Genomic DNA, 22,569 nt, shown 5'->3' with positions numbered 1-22,569 from the left:
ATGGAGAGCTGAGATAGTTTGCCAAGGACAAACAGATGAAATAGTTAAATGAAAATAAGAGATAAATGGATGAAATGCTCAGCTTCAGCCATTCCTGGTTGTAGTATGAGTGCAAGCTTTCAGACTTTGATAATTTAGTTGATTTAAAAAAAAATATTGTCCCAGTGTTCACCTTATCTGATAGTGTTCAAGAGCCATTAAAGAACATAGCTCTAATATAACAGGTGGTGTCGATGAAGGATATTTGAGCTTATCTGATAGGACTGGAGGTATGTTGGAGCAAACAAAAAGGTTGAGAACATCTGGATTACATCATCACATCACCTCTGTTCTGACTTTTTGTTTAACAGCAGGAAGGTATGACAGTGACACAGGGCTGAAGTACATTTATTGGTGAAGTAACATAGTGTTTGTTTGTGGTTTTGTGATGCAGATGATCCTTACAGATTTTGTCAGATATACACTGTAGAGATCAGTAATAATACTGAATGCTTTTAACAAAAGATCCCTGGTTTCTAAAACCAGTTCAATCATAAGGGTGAAAAATCCAAAAACGAGAAGGAACAAAGAGTGAAATTGAGCTATTTAATAGACGTTGAGTGAAAAGCTAATAGAGCAGAGAATTGAAAGAAATGACAGGTGATTGAGAGCAGCACCCTCTAAGAATCAGACTTACATTTCATGAGATGACGGATGACTGAAAGGGAAGAAGGGAACAAGGGAGAGAGATGGAAAGAGCGAGAGAAAGAGAGATGCAGACAAAAGGAAAAAAAAAAACATTTGCAGTCTGCCCTGCCCCCTCATCACTCTCTGGGGAACGAGGGATTATGGAAATGTATAAATGCAAGAGAGAGGGAGACTGACAGACAGGGAGGAGGAGAGAAAGAGGAGGGGAGAGAGCAAATAAGAGAGGGAGGGAGACGGAGCGATGCTATTGGTTGACCATTATAACATCAAGCGTGATAGAAATATTTCTCTCGCAGTCTAAGAAATAGAGGAAGAGACAGACAGAGACAGTAGACTCAGGAAACACATTCAGGTGGAAGAGATAAAAAAGACAGGAGACTTTAGAAAGCAAAGAAAGAAGGAAAGGGGGAGAAAGGTGGACTAATTAACTTATGACTTCTGAGGGCTGTGGAGATTTCTGCTTAACTACTGGAGTGATTTAAGAATCAGAGTAAATCTGACTAAACATGTAGATGTTTCTGCAGGTTTCTGTTTTAAAATTTCCCCCTTTTTTCCCTCCTCAGATTTGAATAATTGACCCTGCACGCCAGCAAAAGACAAGTCTAAATGTTTTGGGGGAAATCTGAGGGATGCGTCTGAGGAGGGAAAGATGCAGAGCAGAGAATTCTGACATGCTGCCGACCCAAATTGACAGAGACGAGGACAGAGTGGACTGTTCAGTGGCAGACACGTCTCCAGCCAGACGCAGGTATTCTCTACTCGATATTAAGACCAGTCAAGATATTGATCCATGCTAACTGAAACTAATGTGTTTGTAAGTCCACTTGGATGTGTGATTTTGGCATTGTGATGTTATATAGCTGCTTCATTTCGAACCTGATTCCAATATTTGCTGGCTTGTGTTATTTTATTGCAAAAATCAACAGTGGCAGCCAGTAATTTGCTTTGTCAGAACATAAATAATGTCAGATATCCAAAGCAATATCTTCAGCACGTGATCGGATTTATGTGCAGGTAAATCATTACTTTAAAATTTAGTAATAAATTAAAGAATACATCAAGAGACTGTCTCTGTAAATAACTCAAATGTGTTAAATATGATTTAGAAATATGCGTCACTAATGGTGTTCTTGATTTAGAGCAACAGATGAACTGAAAAGCCATACAGTACGACAAACTACTGAAGTATCACAAGCCATAACCGTCTTAGACAATAATCCTGTGCTGTGCTCAGTATCGACAAGAATCCTGTGCTTCTGTTGTCAGCGTGTCAAGTCAGACACTTTGTGGTTTGCGTTACTGTGAGGGAGAGAGAAAAAAAAATGTGTAGGCTTTGTCTAAAGAGAAACTACATGGAGAAGGAGGAGGAGGAGACAGACATTTTGCCTGTCAGAGACTGAAAAAGAGGAGCATCAGGCCAACAACAGACAACTGTGGCTGTGAGCAGACGTATAAGTGCTTCCTAAATCAAAGCCAGAAAAGGGGGGTCGTCCTGCCGCGAGAGATACAAGAAGAGACAAAGAGTGGAAGCAACTGCTCAAGCTGATTATTGATTGTTACTAAAACTGAGTGCTTTACCTACCTGGACGGCACAGCCTCAGCTCGCGTCTGAGAGGAGAAAACAGACAGTAACCTCCAGTAAAAAGAAGGAGGGAGAGTGGGCAGTAAGCCACCAGAGAGGCAGAGAGCAGGGGGAAGCGTTCCCTTTCTCTCTCTCGACCCAGCTCGTCGTCAGGCTGGCTGGCTCAGCCATGGCGTTCACCTTTGCGGCCTTCTGCTACATGCTCACCTTGGTGCTGTGCGCTGCTCTCATCTTCTTTGTCATATGGCAGGTGAGTGGCACCGTGCACGCTGGAGACAACTGCACACACACACACACACACACACACACACACACACACACACACACACACACACACACTGCACACTGAAATGATGCACATGTAGGGCCTGTGAACGTCCACGCTCCGTCCGTCCCACGCAGGCAGACAAACACATCCACCTACACACAGTTAGTTGTACAGCACAGCACTGACAGGAACACAGCACACACACACACACACACACACACACCTCGCTCAGGTCCTCCAGAGGTAATGACATGCATAAATGTGTCAGCATAAAGAAAGCCTCAGAGTAATTGTACTTATGTGTGACTGACATTTTCAATTGCCTCTTAAAAGCCACCAAGTGACACTTTGTTCTCTTTCGTTTCAAACATCTAGAGAAGACATAATCAGCTTGATAGTGATGAATTTTTCAGCACATTGGATTGCAGAGTTGCAGGAAATGTCTGAGCCTGGAAACGACAGGATGTTAAGTCAAAATTTGTCAGATTTTTCTTTCTATTTCCATACAGTTACTTTAAGTGACCTGCTTATATGCTGGTTTATCACTAGTAGGGGAGACCAGGGATGTTAAAAACACTTTTTATTTTAGCATCACAAACACAGTGTTTTTTGTTTTTCTGTGGTTACAAACTACCCAACTACTGTTGTTACACTAACAGATGTGACAATGAGAGGTAATTTGATCCAATTTATGAAAGAAAATGCAGGTGGCTGCTCCTGGGGTGCAGGTTTTGAGGGCCCAGAACTGACAATGAATGCATTTCAACCGCAGGAACTTTATCCAGAAACTGAGGACCTTTGAAGAAACTCTGCACATTTTGACTGCAGGAACCAGGGTCTAAATTAAGTTCAGGGGTAATTGTTCTACCCCCCAAAAAGGTCCTGCTCAGAAGGTAGTAATTTCCAAAGGTTGAGGAACTTTGGGGTTGAGCCGCCATGTTTAAAGATCTGCAGCTGCAAGCTGACTGTTTTTTGTTCATTGTACTGCAAGACATTGATGGACCAGTGGTGAAGTCCAGGCCTTATTGATCATTTTATGCTCATCTCTGTAATGATGTGTAAAATCCATCGAGCATTTTATGCATTTTGAATTCACTTTGTTGATTCTGTGATTCCATTTGCAAAGCAATAAATCATCGATTGACAGCACCAGAACTTGAATGTCCTCTATGCTAACAGGCTACCTGTTGCACAAGTGATGATGTCTGCCTGCCTGCCTGCCTTTCCTTTTGTATGGTCTGATCGTTGTTGTACAAATTTGGTCTTCTTCTTACTGCCACCTACTGGACTGGAGGTGTAGGAGGTTTTTCTTATGTTACTGAGCTAATTTACAAAATCTTTTCAGGTCTTTAGACCATGGTTTGCTTTGTGTTCCAAACACACAATGCAAAGATTCTCATTTTCATTTTTACAACTATCCCCTCCACCAGCAGCCATTTCATAGCTAACTGTTTTAGCATGTGTGCCTGAAGTTACCATGAATCCAAAGCATCAAAGCATCAAAATTAAACTAGAGAAAGAAAGCTTGTTGCTGCTGGTACTCTCCATCAGTAATGGAGTTTTTGGAGTAACTAAAAAAAAAAAAAAGAATCTTGACTTTCTGTTTCGGTGTACAATGTTGCTCACAGAGATGTGCCACTAATCCTGTGAGCTCAAAAATGAAATAGGAGTGTATGATATTAGGACATCACTGCAGCCATTTTCCAACTGGTAAAGCTGACAGTTTTACAACTAACCCAGTGTTACAACACTCCCCAGTCTCCCCTATAATTAACTGGAGCTGTTCTGACCCTTACACACTCAACAAAAGGACAGCTTTAAACCAGCTCCATCCCTCCACATTAAAGCAACCTGTGATCCCAGAGAACTGACAGCAAACAGCTCCTCAAACAAGGTGTTCAGGCTTCAGGAAACTGCACGAAATGAGAACAGGGAGGCGGAAAAACACACTGATCATAAATTTCACTGCCAGACTGTTGTGAATCTGTCTGCCTGCGGCATTTTGAGTGGAATTTGCACAGATATCGCTGGACACCGGTACACTCGGTTTGCTGGTTACACAAGTGCAGACTCAACAAACACTCTGCTTTGATCTCACACCTTTAACATTCGATCCCCGGAGGCTGAATAATGTGAAACACAGAACATATCATTATGAATATAAGACTTGAAATGACTAACGTACCAGTTGACTAAGTGGGTGAGACTACATATGAGTCAGTCAGTGTGTCTGTGTGTGAAAGAGACGGGGAGAAGCGTGCGCCTGGCTCAGCACTCAACCATATGATTGAAACGCTTATCAAACTGATTCTGTTCACCCCTTCCCCCAGTCTGTCTCCACCCACGGGCACAGCACCCCAATTCTATGCGGCTCTCAACCAATCAGAGCATTTGTTCACTGCTATAGTAACCATGGAGCCCGCTGAGGGGCTCACCATGTCGCCATGGAAACTGCATCTGTTTACAACAGTGTGAAAGAAGGCAAGGGAGAACCGTATAGACTCGTATGGAGGAAATGACCACCAGACCTGTTTTCTTTTTCAAACAGATTGTTCTGTTTTCATGTTATCAGTCAGATGCTCACTTATCTGCAAAAAATGTCTGCGTTTTATTGCTTTTCAATGAGCCGTCAAAGTGAAGCTTTGCTATTTAAACGCTGAAGTGATGATAAGCTCAGCAGGTGGCCTTTACAGTGAGAATTATTATTATTGCTTTTATAGAGCTATTAATCTGGGTGCTGGTGAGAAAAATGATCACTCATACTTACCCCACAGGGAGCAGTTAGAGAGCTATCTGCATAGTGACAGTGACATTGTTTTCTCAATAGAGTCCTCTATTTAAAGGTTCAGTGTGTAGGTTTTACAGGGATACATTGGCAGGATATAGCACAAACGGAATAAAATATTCATAAGTATCTTTTCATCAGTGTATAATCACCTGAAAATAAAAATCAAACCAAACACTGGCTCTAGATGCGGCCCTTTGATTTTCTCATGAGTTTCACGGCCACCATAAATTCTCCTACACACTTGGAAGAGGAGAGTGAGACGAGGGGTTTGCAGTCTGCAAGCTCACCGTCAGATGTCCTATGCAAATCCTACACACTGGTCTTTCAGTATATTATATATATTTTAATATCTACTAAAAAAGGCCAAACATACAAAATTATGTAAAGTTTTATATAGACCTCCACTCAATAAAGCAGACGTTTTAAGTTGTGTATGTTATTGGATATAACCAACTTTTCCCAAATATAACATTTAATATTTGAATCCTGCCAGATCATGAATAAATAAATGAAGAGTTCATTTGCAACAATGGATAAGCAGCTTCCGTGAAATGAAATAAACCAACAGAGATATCATATTAAATGGAAGGGTAATAATATTAACATGTCGAGAAACATGAATACAGTATCATTGCAATTATGCAAAGCAGAATTTTTTGATTTATAAAACATGTTTTTCAGTTTCTTATTGCTCAGTGTCCCCTAGTTATCGGGGAGGTGGTGGCTGGGTTAAGTTTATAAAACTGAGTTTGTTTAAAGATTAAAACAAGAGACTGAGAGAGAGATGAAAATAACAATATGAAGATGTAGAAGTATATTCCATAAATTATTAATATGTGCAAATATTAAACCAACTTGATGCTTTGGAGGGCTAACAGTTGCATTGCCAGTGAATATTATGTAAGAAAATAAAAGGATTTAATGAGTTGAATTACAAAGACAGATAACGATGTCTCTGTGCGGCTCTATTGCTTACTACTAATTAATCTTACTAATGAGTTACTAACATTTATAACTTGCAAAAGGGAGCCAAATTGTAGAATATACAGCCAATCGCCATTCATTAGTGTCTTACTATCACTTATAAGTGTCAAACAGTTACTCTTATTGTAAAGTGTTGACATATTCAATATTGCCAAAGCCTTAGTGTATGAATCTGCTAATTTGATATGTCAAATAAAACTTTTTGAACATTGAAACCTGCTGACGGTGGTTAAATGCTAGTAACTTATCAAAAAATGTCTGATGTAGCTGACAGGTCTAAATGCTGCTGATGGAGAAAACAAACTTAATTAAAACTGAGATCTGAGGCTGAACAGTAAAGATAAATGTGAGCTCACTATTTGACAAGCAACGGGTCAGTGTTGCCCTTTTATTCTATTGTGTTATAACAGCCTATAATGATTTGAAAGTATTTACAACCTTATTCATATCCTAATTACAATCCATTTATAAATAATTTATAAGGGCAGTCTTACCACAAAGTTTTCTTAACATAACTTTTGTTGTGAACTGATTATTTTAATCCTGTCAGATCATGAATAGATAAATAAATAGTTCATTTGCAACCACAGATAAACACCTTTTGTGAAATGAATAAACCAACAGCAGTTTGATTGATATTCCCTTGAGTGCACGATTAAAAAACATGATTTATTTGAGATATCATATGAAAACAAACCGACAAAATCTGATTAACGTTCCTCGGAGTGCACCCAAAAAAAAAAAAAACATGATTCAGGAAAATAAATAAAAACTGAGATATCTGTTTCAGCAAATGAAACCATCGAATTAAAAATGAGCTCCTTCAACAGCTGTCTGTGTCTCTATGGATATTCTGTCATTTCTAATGTGAACTTTACTATCAGGTCTCATAAAAAAGAGATGGATGTATAACTTTTGAGGGGGAAAAAGTCATATCAGATCAATCAAACCAACACTGTGATTAGACAGGGGAATTTAAATCAGAATTGTATCTCTTAGATAAGAAGCTACATAATGACTCATGGTAAAAACACAATAGGAGCTCATATACAGTGTGTAGCGAAAGAGGAAGGCCATATGTAATTATACATGTACTCATTCACCATTTAATCACCATGTGTGCTCCGGCAAAGTGAACAATGTGGCTGCAGCTGTACAAGATGAATGTGCCGTAAACTGTTCCAAGTTACAATCTCAGTACAACAGTATAGTACACCAGGCTGAGGCCTGTGATTTATGTCTTTATTTGATATAGTATATACATTACAGTCACAGTATGTGCTTCCATTGGTATTCTAAAGGTAACTAAATGAAAACAAACTTACATGTCTGTTATTTTTCAGATCATCGCATTTGATGAGCTCCGCACAGACTTCAAAAACCCCATTGATCAGAGCAATCCCACCAGAGCGGTAAGAACCCTGCTGTTTCGCTGCTTTCAAGAACGATCAAACCCTCACGAGCATGCAGAAATCCCTTCTTTTTAGTTCCAAGAGGATTCCTCAGTGATCTGCACATAAAGACTGGGAACAGACTGAGGGCTTCACTCCAGGAATGTTGCATATGACCCTCAGTTTTTCAGTCAATATTACACTTTTTCAAAAAAAAAAAAACATATGATCCTCATAAGGAGCTTATAAATAAGTGATTTATGAGAAACCCACAGCACAGTGTCATTCGGGCTGGAAAAGCGAGCATCATTTCAAATGTTTCATCCAGCTGCATTTAGCCTCTCCATTAATTTATCAACATCAAATATTTGTACTGCTTTGAAAAACAAGTCCTACTAATCCAAGCTTCCAGGTGATTGCAACAGTAGCATCCATCCAGGCATTATTTGCCTTGAACACTCATTTGTATGCAGATTGAAGCAATCAGCCTCTACAAAGACGGCGGCTCGTTGGCTTAATCAATTAAAGAGACTGATGCAAATGAAGCTCCTGTTTATTCAGTGAAATACTGTGCTGTTGCCACCATAAAAGTGTAGATACAAGGCTTTACTTCACTCTAACAAGAAGATCTTATTAACTTGAGGCACATTTGAAAATTCAACGCAGGCTTTAAAGCAGGTCTATTCAGTTGGCAGCCCTTGGGCTGAATGCTGCACTTTAAAGACCTCAATCTGGGTCTTTCATTTGTGTGAAAAAAGTATGAGTAATTTCTTCAAATGAGAGTTTCTCTCAACACTTTAAGCCATAATATATAACATTTCCACATTAAAATGTTAAAATTCTTTTACATATTCTGTTGAGTTGTGTACTTACATTGTCCCAAAAGTTTCCAGCAAGGGTTGAACCCAGAGAAATTCGTCATATATTTTAAGTAACAGAGCATTTCCTACTAGCTATTGTTATCTAGTCGCTATAAGTAGCCCCAGGAAGAGTAGTTGCTACCTTGGTAGTGGCTAATGGGGATCCAAATAACCTCTGGGAAAACACAGGCTATGTCAGAATGAGGAAGAAAGTTGACAAACATGACTAAACTTTATGTGAATAAAACTTTAATATTACCTCGTCCATGAAAATGGTTTCGGTCTGGATCACGTCAGATAGATTTTCGTCAGCTACGGTTGTTGTTTAAGGAGAAGAAGACAACTCCCACAATCCCATGCTGCTTCACAGAGTCAGCAAACTACTATTTTTGTTATTGTTTTAATGTAAGATAGACCCCTAGTGGTTTATGGTTTACGTTGGCAGCCAGATGTCTTACAAAAGACGATTACAGATATTTTACTTCACACCCGTTTTTACAATTAAATCGCAACATAATCAGCTGCTTAAGGAGAGCTAACACACGAGCAAGAAAGTTAGAAATAAAAGCACAAACAAAACATTCAGGTTAAAATCAGTTTCCATTAGATTCATCATCTCTTTAGAGTGCCTACGTCATGGGACCTAAATTCAGAAAAAAAATATGTGTGAATTTTTCTGAATTTAGGTCCCATGGAGCGCACCGGAAGGGCGTGGCCTAGGCAGAGCAGTGGGAATATTTTTTTTATTTTTACAGTAAACGCTTTGACCACTTTGATCACACATAGAAATGAAAAATAAATAAATGAAACACATAAAAAATCAATTGAGTGTAAAAATGTACCCTCTTGCTTGTTGCTTGTTATATTATCAGGGGGATTAGGGGCAAAGCAAACAAAAAAAATAGTATAAAAGTTGACAATGAGTTGGCAGAGAAGTACATGTTTATCTTACAACCAAATGCCAGACGAAAGCCCATGTGTCATTTCATTAGTAGGCTAATTAACTCCATTCACTGGTTGTGTCTGCATTAAACATGGAGATACTTATTTTATTACACAGTATTAAAATTTAGGAGGGTGAGAAAAGATGTAAGTGCAACATTGTGATGATTAACACAAGACACTTATAATCTAGGTTATAATCTAGTTCTAATCTATAATCTAGGTTCCTTGTTCTTTTGGACATAATGTGTCTTTTCCAGCTGTGAAAAAAAAATGTATTGTATTATTACCTTTCTTCAGATCTGGCCTTTCTAAAAAAATAATTGAATAGGTGTAAAAATGTTCTGACACCAAACGATACTTGACCTACAGGGATAATATAATTAATTTCAAATATTTAGTCTTCCACTGTTGCACCGCTGCTTCTGCACACAGTGTATACTCCTTTCTTAGCCTTTTGCAAACCATAAAATAACATTGTCATGAGTCAGTGATGAATAAATGCCATTCTTCCTTCAGTGAGTTAATAGCAGCTGTGAACGTCTTTTTCACAAGTTAGCTAATGTTCTAGCCATCATGTGAACCTGCATCTGATCTGCAAGGTGATGAGGAGTGGGAGAGGAAGCTGTGAAAGCCGGCTGTGGGAGTGTGGAGGCTTCACGCCAGCTCCAGCGGGCGGACACAATAACTGCAACACCTGTAAAATATAATGCAACCCAATGTAGTCACTCTGCAATAGACAGTGTCATGAATGTTCACTTCAGAGTGGACATGTTACTTTCCCTTCTGAGACACAGATGGACAGCTGGTTACTCTGACAAAGTATCAACAAATATTGAACATGACAATCTTCATGACAGCAGGATTTCTATCCAGGCTGCCATATTGGATTGCCTTACACTGTGCAGGTGTTTTTTCAGTCGATAACAAACTGTCTAAACGTGTCATCGTAACTGATGTCAACATGTCAGGTGCGTTCAGGAAGAACATGACCGGCCAGGATGTGATGCTGACTGTGTCTCCCAAAAATCAATAAACTGCACAAACAGAAGAAGACACACAACATGGCAGCAGCCTTGGAAAATAAACAGCAATTATTTCTGTGTTCACTCAACTGCCATGGTCTATGAAAACGACAATATTTGTCAATGAAAGAGATTTTACAAAAGCCATGTAATAAGTAAGGGAGAATGTATAGTGAGCATTTCATTACTGAGAAATAAACCCTGACGAGGTGATGTAGGACCCTGACGTGAAGCTGAGGGGTCTTAATTCATCCTGAAAGGGGTTCATTTCTCAATAATAACCTGCCTATCGTCCATTATTCTGCTCATTAAATGGTTACCAAACAAAATCAGTAATTTGACACAAAATATTAATTGTAAAATTATTTTCGTGATTTAACAATGAATTTATTGTTCCTTTAGAGGCTATGACCAGTCATCCAGTCATCTGTGTCCATAGCAACAGTCTGTTCTTCATAGCGACAGTCTGCTATACAGAAATAACAGACCTTAGAATGCTGTAATTGACCAATCAGAATCAAGAAAACTTATCTTATAATTTAATAACCAGTCAGTAATCTAGTATTATGGATAAAAACTGTTATTACATCATTTGTTCAGAAAATGTATCAGGTTATGGGACAGTTATTAACATATCAACCTTTATTACATTAAAAATTACATTATTTTTCTACTACAGACATGTTGCCATTGTACTAAACACTGTGATTGGCTTAATTATTTCCTCTTGAGTGCCATGCCAAATAGCCATATTGTACTTCTCTATGAAATAACAAATTACAAAAGTCATGCTCTTGAAATTTCTTTCCTTTCAAGCCTTCTTTAATTTTAGTGGCTATAGATATATAGATATATGATTTCTTTTTAATGATTAGCTGATACATCATCTGACAATAATTGCTTTGATTACTAACTGAACTACATACTTGATAACACTCTTTGCCCTGCAAGTGTAGTTCTTTTATGTGAGCTCTATATTGTGAAATGCCTCCACTGCCTTTGATTAATGTCTTCAGTTGGGTTTCCTTATTGGGACAATTAAATATTTAGAGTGAACTGGAGGACCTGACACTAATTGGGGCACCTCAGGGAGCCTCCAGGCTCCAGTTACTGCAGGACAACAATTTATAAGTGCAATTATAAACCATACAGTGTACAGTAGCTTAGTTGGAGGGTCCAGCACTGTGTTTTTTCCCTTTTAAAGCTCAGTTTCATAGAAGAATGTGGTGCACAAAACAAGCACAAAGAAGATTATGACACAGACCAAAACCAACAACTGCAAATAAACAGTGAGGCTGTGTCTGGTTTGGAGGCTGGATGCTGTAGATTCAGGGCAGGTCACCGGGGGAGTTTGAACGTCCACAGATTAATAAAAGGTGCCGCCTGTGGCTCCAGCTAAAGGCAACGGACATCGCAGGGGCCTCAATACTGGAAGCAATCATCCTGTAGCTAAGACAGATTCCTCATCATGCCACAAAATTAGTAGGAGTCTTTTGAGTTGAGGCTTTGCTAAATACAGAGGAAACAAGCACAGTATGTTTTGTACATGCTAATATAAGGCTTAGGTGGAAGATGTACTCAGATCGTGTACTTAAGTATCAAAATATACTTCATGTACCAAAAGAAAAAGAAAACTTACTGTGCAGAATGACCATTTCAGAATACTTTAATATTGTCTTTTTGGATTATAATTATTCATGCATTAATGTATACATCACTTTAATGCTGAAGCTGGGTAGCCTGTGAATAACACATTGTACCATCGTCAGCTTTCTCCTTTTCCTGTAAAAGCGACATGCTAATTAGCTAGCTAATGCTAGCAGAACACTAGGTAGCTAACGATTGATGTAGATTACCTAGTTGGCTCGCAAGCATTTTGCTAACATTAGCGAACTTAAGATGTGAAAATGTGACTTTTACAGGTCCCCTGGCAACATCGTTATCGTTTAAGCATCAGAATGTAGTTTTCTTTTCAACATAGACAAGCCTTGCACATAGCATATGTAAGAGCAGGAAACAGGGAAGGAGCACAGAGTGGGAAGGGGTGGGATTCAGGAAGGGTCACAAATTTTAATCTATAACATTACATCATAATATTTGCAAATGAGATTATGTATTATTAACGTGAACATGCAAGGTAACTTGTGACTTGAGTTATCAGATTAATGTAGCCGAGTAAAAAGTGCAGTATTTGCATCTGCAACGTAGTGGAGTTGAAAGTAGCAGAAAATGAAAATACTCAAATAAAATACAATCACTTCAACATCATACTTATGTATAGTACTTGAGTAAATGTACTTCTATCTCTGAAAGCCCAGCACAAGAGATATAGCATATAAATGCTGCTTATCTACTAGATTTAGTTTTTGTTTCGCAAAATAAATGAAAGCAAAAAAATTAGTAATCTGTCTGTTAATTGCCCGACTGTTGGTACTTATTTACCTGCTTTCTTAGCTGCTGATGGAGAAACTTCTCATTGGCCTTGCTAGCTAATCAATGGACACACAAATAAAACAACACCATAAAAGGCCACTGGTGGCTAGTCGATGCAGTACAAGATGGATGGCTTTCATTCCTAAAACAGATTATTGAGCTCTCTCTCATGGCTCACAGGAGACGCAAAAACAGCCCGGTTTACAAAAGGTCTTCACCAAACATCACTGCAATTATTGTTTCAGCTGTGGCTGCTGTGTTTTTGTACTGATGGACGGTTTCAATCAGCCTGGCTTTCTCAACAACCCACAATTTATTTTTCTTGCTTGGTTGAATGACAGAAATATATTGAACTGCATAATGGGAGACAACCTAAGAGTTTAATAAGACAGAAAATGATGTTGGTTAGACAGACAATTATTATTCATTAAATCATATTAGCTGATAATTCTATTTTTCAGTGGTTGAGGTGGAGGTGAATTGTACAACAAAGTATTAGGGCCACACTGAGACAGATGAAAAAATAGGGAGAAAGAGTTTTTAAAACAAACAAAAAAAATATATATTTTGCCTTTCTTGAATCAAGCCGAAATATCAATAAATGAAATATCAAAAATAAAGTAGCACTTTCAGTATGAGCACAAAGCATAAGAAAAATAAATCAGAGGAGCAAGAGAAAAAAAATTAAGAATAAAATCAAAATTTCAAGAATAAAGTTGAAATGATGAAAATAAAGTTGAAATGTCAACAATTAAAATGAAATGTTGAGACTTAAGTTTAAATACCATGTCAAAATAAAGTCAAAATGTTGAGAAATGTTGAAAATAAAGTTCAACTTTATATTCCACATTTCAACTTTATTCTTGGAATGTAAAGTAGTAACTAAAAATAAAAGCTTCCTCCTCTCTTTTGTCTGTATGTTTGGCCATAGTAGTGTAGGACAGAAAGAATCAAGATGTGCTGTACAGGTACGTCTGCCATAGCCATGACATTTGTATTAAAGCAGTAACCTGCTTGTATTTGAAAGTACTCATCAGGTCTGGTTTTGCATTTTATTGACGGGTGAAATGTGACAGAAGAAACATGTGACTCAAAACTGATTTATTTGAAACTTAAACATCATGTATTATCTCTGCCTTGAGATGAATTTGCATGGTTAGATACTGTTAGTAAAAAAAAAGAACGAAGAACTGTGCAGACTGTTTATCACACTTTCTCTATTTGCTCTCCACAGAGGGAAAGAATTCTCAACATTGAAAGAATCTGCAACCTGCTTCGCAGAGTGAGTAATGCTGTATTTCTTTTTCACCTGCTGCCGGTGGATGACTAAAAAACACAGACACTTCAGACAATCATGACCATTTGTCTTTCTAACCATTGTGAGGACCATGACGCACATTGATTCATTTCACATGTAGACCCACTATCACCGCACTGCGCACACAGACATGGAGAACACTATAACAGGTTTTATTTGTGTGATTTTTTTCACCTTTGGAGGCTTTCAGAAAGAGAACTCGGTGTCCTTGAAAAGTGACATGCTGTGGAGGCCATTTTGAACATGTGTATGTTGGATGGAAAGTGCTCAGCAGCAGAAATACACATGCTACACTCATCGTTTTAAATCATCGTGGAAGTCAACATGCTAACTGCATTATTAGGCTCCATGTATTCATGCAAAGTACAGTGCTATCTTACAAGGTTAGCTCCGAGATCGTAATTAGAGCCATAATGTGTGTCACATCTATGAAAAGACAAATGTTTTTATGATCGAATGACTGAACAGTTAGTCAGTAATGAATGGCTGTCATGGACATAAAGTCTAGTAGCTTCAAAAGGAGGAAAATTATATGGTTATTGGAGTTTTACCTGCTGTATGTGGCTGTTGATGTTTGCAGCTGACTGACAGTTTGATTTATTGATTCATTATTTTCCACAGCAGTGTATTGTAAGGAACTTAGTGCCACTGATACATACCCACTCCATCACTATACATATGAAAAGAAATTAAATGCTACATATTCGTTTAATATCTTTGCTGTAGTGTAGATATTGTGTAACTCTGATTACCTTGAACTGTATAATACAAGACAACAAACCAGTGTCATGAAAAGAGTGGACTGTAAAACACCATATAGAAAAAAAAATATCTTATTACAGTCAGTCTTCCTATAGATCAACACATAACCTTGAACACCATACCCACACACGCCTCAGGAACATCACATCTCTTAACTCTTTCTGCAAATCTATAAAACAGGAGTTACTGGACAATCAAACATGCTGTCATAATCAAGAGGAGTTGTTGTGTCCTCAGCTAATTGTCTATGTGCTTATGTGCTTTTGTACGGTATGTTATCCTTAATGTTTGTATGTTATATAGTTATGTCATTGTTTTACTATTTGTGTTCATGTGCTTTTGTATGTTATCTTTGAATAGTTTTATATATTTATGCCATTAACCTGTCAGGGACTGCAGATGAACATTAGCCATCATGGCTGAATCTGGCACATTTACATGATTAATGTGTATTCTCTCTTCTTCAGTAAAATAAACATCAACAGAATTGAGGAAAGGCAGACAACATACAGTGAGATACAAATTTCACCTTCAACGTGGGCTTAATTTGCTAGAACCATGAGAACTCTCTCAAATATGGAACATGTTGCAGTAAAAGACAAAAAAAAATCAGTTTCCTAGTCAATTTTCAAATAGGAAGGTGATCGATCTACACTGTTAACCAGACTAAATTTCCATTTTGTTTTTTCGCTTCATTATTCAAGTCTGTCATTATGTTCACGCCAGCCGAGCCCAGAGGTTATTTGCCCTCAGCCAAGAAGTGGTGACTTATCTGTCCCATCAACAATATTGTCAGTGGACAGGGAGGCTGTTAATGGTTGCCTGGAGCAGTTCAAGCACAACTTCACCTCCAGGTCTCAGCCTGGGCGTAATTTTTAAAAATGCTAAATAGTGAGCAAGGGACTGTGGAGGGTGGTAGGGTGGCGGGTGAAGAGTATGGTGGGCAGCTCACCTGTGAGGGTGATAACAATCTTCTTTTTTATATTTATTTTTTAATAAAAAACTACGTACGGTTGGCCTTGCAAAGTTCAGAATGATTTAAAACAGCAGGTGGCATGTTGAGCTATTTTCATTCAATGAAATGCCAGGTTTTATACATTTGGTAAAAAAAAAATGTCAGCAGTAACACCCGTGTTTCATCACAGTTACTCTTTAAATGTTGCAGTTTCTTTTAAGAGACTATAATCAACATTTTTACAACAGTTGATGATCCTACAGAGAATTATCACCTAACTCCTTTGTGCAGCATGCAGCTGTTTCAGCATCAAACAGGAGGCAAAATTAGCGACTAGCTCATGAACATAGTGAGACATTTAGCAGCTATGGAGACAGATGTTTCTCACAGGAGTTGGTGCACAGCTGGATGTATAGGTAGGCAACTGTTTGCAAGCCACTTTGTCATATCAGCTTAAAACTGTCATGGAATGTAAGTGCAAATTTTGAGGTCTGTACTATTGGTTGGACTGAAAAAGCAAAGTGAAGCTCTCTGGGTAATTGTGACTGACATTTCACTATTTTCAGAATTTTTACAAAACAAACAATCAGTTGATAAATCAAGAAATGACCCGATTAATCCAATATTGATATAACATATAGCAGCATATTACTGGAATATATAATAACATTCACAGGGGATTTTTTTACAGTGTGGTATTAGTACTTTTACCTCAGTAAAGAATGTGAATACTTCCTAACTTAAAAGGTGCTAAAATGTCTAATTTGTGTTGTCACCACGGTGTGTTGATTGAGATTGAGAGGTCTGGAAGCAAGCCAGCAATCTGTGCAAACTGAAGCGTCTACATCAACCTCTGCTAACATCTAGAAAGCAGTCTACATGTGTTTGAAACTATATTTGCACTCGTAGCAGCAGCAGCGAGCCATGAGTAACATTTACACCTTCTGTGTGAAAGTGCCTCACAGTGTAATTTCGGTTTGGTAGGTTATAGCACAACATGCAGCTCATGGCTGCTTCAGGCGTTTCCGAGGAGCTGTTGCAGCGTGATTATTGAATCATTTCAGTTTCTCAGTAACATGCAGACCTGTAACCTGACTTCCCTGTGTCTGTTCTGGTTAGTTGGTGGTACCGGAGTACTCCATCCACGGCCTCTTCTGCCTGATGTTCATGTGTGCCGGAGAGTGGGTCACACTTGGCCTAAATATCCCGCTGCTCTTCTACCATCTGTGGAGGTACAGTCCCATAACAGATGTCTGATGAGTTTCTGTTGGTCCGATGCGAGTGTGAGCCAAACCTCTCTGCTTTTTTCAGATTTTTTCATCGGCCAGCTGATGGGTCAGAGGTCATGTATGATCCTGTCAGTGTGATGAACGCTGACATTCTCAATTATTGCCAGAAGGAGTCCTGGTGTAAGCTGGGCTTCTATCTGCTCTCTTTCTTCTATTATCTCTACAGGTAAGTGTAAATTCACAATCTTTTCACTATATTGTTACTTGGTTAGACTTCAGTGTTGCCTTTCAGATTTGTTGTGATGTTGTATGAACTTGTAAAAGTTTGCAAAAAAAAACAGCAGCACATTGGACCCTTCATAAGTCCTCTTCCTCTGTGCTCTGTCAACTTTTTGTCCTGTCCTGTATTTAGATATATTATGTGTTAGGCTTGTCTGAGTCGAGCAGCTCTCACCTCTGGGGCTGAAATCGAAGCCAGCTTATTAACAATTATTATTGTTCCACTTCCCGTAGACTCCATATTAAAATGCCAAAAGTTACAGCAGAAATAAACATTATTACAGCCTGGAACAAAAACAGTTTTGGCCTCTATAACTAAGATAGTTAGATAGTTAAGATAGTTAAAAGATGATGCTGGGGAGGCTGTAAAAATGGCATATAGTCCCATCTTATGTAACATTTTTGCATTAAAATTAATTTTAAAAAAATTACATTACTATATATTTTGTTGAGTTGTATAGTTACATTATCCAAGATGTTTCCAACAATGATCAAATGCAAAGAAATCCACCATTTATTCAAGGTAATGGTGTGATTACTGCTAGTCATTGCTAACTAGCCACTAGTTTCTATGGACTAATGTCTGGGGCAACACAATATACATCAGATACAAATGTGACTAAATGTAACATGAATAAAACTTTAAGGTTACCTCGTCCATGGCCATGATTTCAGCTATGGTGGTTGTTATAAAGTGAAGATAAGAACTCTCATGATCCCACACCACTTCATGACATCATCAAATTAAATGTTTTGTTATTGGTTTACCTGGTTATCTGATTTCTCCCTATTTTTTTCATCTGTTTCCACCGTCTATTTCCTGCTGAAGTATGGTCTACGCCCTGGTGAGCTTCTAACAGACAGGAGATCTGGAGAAATAAAAGGAAGAAACTAACAGAACGACACAGAGGGACAAATGGAGACATCGACTCTTCCTCTCTCCATGTATCCTTCCCATCACTGGCTTGGGTTTTCAACCGTCTAACCTTGGACAAAACATGAAGACCAATCTGAGTGATAATGTGAATGTAATGGTGTTGCCTCCGCTCGATTATTTCGCTTTATCCCAGATACTGCTGTCGGATGGCTGGACACATTGTGAAGGATTGACAATGAAAGAGAAAGAGAGGACACAGCAGGCGTTTGTGTTGCCTTTGACCCATTACATGAAATAACAATATATTCCTGAAGGGCTGGAGTTTTCCCATGCTGCTCTTACTGATCCAGTCGCTCAACTCACTGTGAACCTCCAAACACTTTTAGGGGCTGGAAAACAAAATAATATTAAGTCTGTATTCTTTGACTCTGACAATGTACTAAAGGCAGGATTGTTTTGGTATCATTCCATGTATTTAAGATGACAGACATCTCTAATATCAAACCAATGCTTCGATTGTGGTACAGGTACATAAAAGTGCAAGAAACAGGTGAAACTGTAGGCCTAGATGGGAACTTTAAAGCACTGTAAGGAATGCAGATGGCCTGGCAGGGAAATAACAGACTGCTGTGAGCACAAACAGTTTTATCCAGGATGGAGATGCAGCGTAGAACAACATAACATCTCCAGCCTCTGCCAAAAGTCAAATATCACATCGTAACAAGGAATTAATCATGAGTGTGACTTCAAGGGTCAGTGCTTGTAATGTGCGTTCAAACTAAGTATGTCCATAGCTGTAAGGACGTATTTTATGCTACATGCTAGGTTCATGCTTTCCAAAGAGCTTCATGCTCAGACATATAATGCCAAAAGTTTATATCTGAAAAAACATTGTGCCAAAATTTAGACGAGAGGTGAAAACAAAGGTCTTCATCTACGTGCTAAGGTATTATGAAGCCTTGTCTTTATTTTCATTTTTCTTTAATACATATTTGATTTTGGCACAGTGTTTTTTTCTTGAAAAAAAAAGAAGAAAAAAAAGTAGTTCTGTTGTATTTTTTAGTGTGCAGGGAGCGCCTTATTCCTATTCAGTGAAGTTTACTCTTACTCATCTGCATCTATACTATAGTCATTTTAGCACAGCAACTTTTCTCTGATCCGAGGTAGAATTTAGAAATCTCATGTACAAAAAGCAATCAGCAAACTAGCAATGTGATATAATTCATGAGACATACCGATGCAGTCGGTGTTATTCAGTGTATGTAATAGAAGTGAATGGGATGGCAGAGATGAGACAATAATGACTCTATGACAATGTTTCATGTATGTAAAGACAGTGAAGGCATCTCAATACGTCTGCAATCATAAAGATGTTAATGTCACTGATTACCGAGATTTGTAAACAGTGAAGCCTTTCCACAGCTGGTGCTGCCTTTGCTATGACGTGTTCATTAGTTTGATCTGTTTGTAGATAAGTGACGGTTCAAATGTGTCATTTTAACATCAGTGGAGAATCAGAAACTTTGGATCCAGAGAACGTCAAACGTCGGCTCCACGTGTAGTAAATGGTGGTGATGATGACATGTCTGGTACATAAACTGTGGAACTCACTAAGAGAAAAACATCTTGAATACCACAGCCTATTGAAGTAGTTTCTAATTAAGTAAAAATGAATACAATTAAAATTCACATTTCAACAGGAGCTCACATGAAAATCCAACAGTGGTGTCACTGATCGATGATGACCACTGAGATTTGAGATTCTTTTTCATTTTTAAACAAGCAAAATAACCTCTGAAAGCTTAGATACTGCACAGATCGTTTGGGTTTATGTTAGCATATTGATATAAGGTTTAATTACGCTTAAATTTGAAGAATAGAACTATTACCAACATTAATTAGATATCAATGCCATTCAGAATATAGTTTATTTATTGACAACAAATCCTGTGAGAAGAATTGAACCAACGACATGTTCATGCTTCTGTCAATATTTTTGGCTTCCCTTTACTGTATGTGGCATCTGTATTGTTTGGTGCAGATCTCATTACATCTTAGGGGGGAGCAGTGTTGAAATTCACCCCGCTGTCTCTGTTATGATTGCAGTTTGTGCTTCCCAGCGGTCTTTCAAGTGGACAGGCTGTTAAATCAAACTCTGTTATAAAAGCAGGTATTTTATGGTCGGGCCATATTTTTCACAGTGAAAACTTGAGTTAAATCTTGATTAAGAATCTTTTCTGATCTACAGAGCAATCAGTATCATCATTAACTAACCTGTGATGATGACATACACTACATGTGTTGACTGGCCCATCATTACTACACTTGATTTCACCAGATGAAAGTGACGTATGTGATTCAGACCACTTAGCAGGATTGTCAGGGGGAAACATTAACAAAACTTTCAAAAGATGTTATATTTATGAGTTATTTCAAAAGCAGAGTTGGCTTCCTTTAAATATATATTCTCAATTACATAATTTATTATAAAATACTTTATTCGTGATGAGGCACGGTCATGTTTTTTAGAAGCTAGGGTGCGCCAAAGTATGATAATCCTAAACCCATTCGTAAAGACTTAAGACATAATTCTTTAAAAACTGGTCACAAATATATTGTTTAATTTTGTAAAAATTATATATTAAAAAATTATAAATAATTTCCTAAAGCAGCAGTGTACTGCAGTTTTTAGGAAATATCAAGCAGAAAAAAATAATACATTTGTTGTTGGGGACTATTTTCAGCAGAGGATTAATGTTGGCCACACTAATGAGTACTGACAGCAGCAGGATGGTGTATAGTACAAATAAACTACAATGCCCATGTTGATAATAATGTGAACCTGTAACAGTGCGTTTACCTGGGAGGTTGTAAGTTGGAGCTTGGAATGACATCACACCTGAGGAGCAAATAGTGCTTAATAGCAACACACAATGCATTATTTTTGCATACAAACACCATAGCAACATGTTAACAGACAGACGTTTGACAGTGATGTGCATACGGCTGCTTTATTGACTCACAAAAGACAGACGTGCTAAAAATCAGCTATCACTGTTGTTGATGCACAGAGCAGCCATTTTGGGTTTTCAGGTCGGGTTTGGTGAGGTTCCTCTGACCTTCCAAGTCGGAAATCTGACTTTGGGGGGTGTTCCAGTTGAAACATGCCAACTGGGAACTCAGAAATTCTGACTAACTTAATCTGGCACAGTGGAATGAGTTTCAAGCTTTTGCTACACAGGCACTGTTGGTTCTGGTCTTTTCAGAGGATTTGTTTACAATAAGAAAAATCTAGTATTTCACCAGACTTATCTTCTAAGTAAAAAATTCACTCTCAATCCAAAACTGTTTAAGAAAGTGACACATACTAGATATTGCTTTCAAAATGATTTTCAAAATGAATCCGTAGTGACTGATTCAGACAGTACGCCTACATTGCATATGCTTTTCATTTCAGGAAGCTTCTTTCCTCTTATTCATTTAAAATGTCACATAATAGCTCCAACACAGAATATTTTCAAGTTTAAGAAACATTTTGTCCTCACTGCTGCTACAGTAGATGTTCTGTAACAATGTGCTGAACCGTATCCATACGTGACAGAACATCCTGGACGGCAACATCAAAAGCGAGCACACACACACACACACACACACACACACCTCTTGTGTCAATCACAGTCCTTTTCATGTCACTTCAGTACTAATGAGGGGTTGTAGAGGGAGCAGCTCAAACCGCTTGTGTGATCTGAATTTCAACCAATTTGCAACATTTTTTACTTGACTGAAGCAACTTTTGTAGTCTGTCGGTGTTCCTGAAGACACACGGTAGACAGTACATGTTGTTCCCATTCAAATCGTCACAGGACGCTGAGACCTCAAAACTCTGCCAACAATGTGAGCGTGTCGAGTCTGGACAATCACAATTAAAGCACAGGAACACGAGTGAAAAGCAGGAGAAATACAGCTCGGTTGAATGTCATTATGTAGTTGCTCTAAACAAAAAGCATTTTAGAAAACTGTATTTAAGTATATCTATTTGTATCTGTCTTTTATACATTTATCATCAATGTACGCTACAGTAATTTGGTGGATTACTTTATATTTATTAGGTTACACTCTGATGTACAGTTAATAACAGCGATTCTCATGCCATATTCTAATAAAACAGTTAATGCCAAAAAATTGTTGA

At 38.1% G+C, this 22,569-nt stretch overlaps 1 protein-coding gene across 1 annotated transcript; it reads left to right on the top strand.

Moving 5' to 3' along the window:
- The first annotated feature begins 998 nt into the window (after positions 1-998).
- Positions 999-19,760, top strand: cnih2 (cornichon family AMPA receptor auxiliary protein 2). Its single transcript, XM_084730824.1, has 6 exons — positions 999-2,519; positions 7,653-7,721; positions 14,195-14,242; positions 17,115-17,227; positions 17,307-17,450; positions 18,333-19,760. Exons 1-6 carry the CDS (start codon positions 2,439-2,441, stop codon positions 18,358-18,360), a joined length of 483 nt encoding a protein of 160 aa, XP_084586950.1. The 5' UTR covers positions 999-2,438; the 3' UTR covers positions 18,361-19,760.
- Positions 19,761-22,569: the final 2,809 nt, after the last annotated feature.

This window comes from Lutjanus erythropterus, chromosome 11 (genome assembly GCF_056507025.1).
Source record: "Lutjanus erythropterus isolate fLutEry1 chromosome 11, fLutEry1.hap2, whole genome shotgun sequence".
Classification (NCBI taxonomy): domain Eukaryota; kingdom Metazoa; phylum Chordata; class Actinopteri; order Lutjaniformes; family Lutjanidae; genus Lutjanus; species Lutjanus erythropterus.
Note: the sequence above shows the minus strand (reverse complement) of the source record. Positions and strands in the feature narration are given on the sequence as shown.

Coding starts and splice junctions, on each gene's coding strand:
- cnih2 (XM_084730824.1), top strand. CDS start 2,439: ATGGCGTTCACCTTTGCGGCCTTCTGCTACATGCTCACCTTGGTGCTG. Junction 2,520..7,652: donor TCTTCTTTGTCATATGGCAG/GTGAGTGGCACC, acceptor GTTATTTTTCAG/ATCATCGCATTTGATGAGCT. Junction 7,722..14,194: donor AGAGCAATCCCACCAGAGCG/GTAAGAACCCTG, acceptor TGCTCTCCACAG/AGGGAAAGAATTCTCAACAT.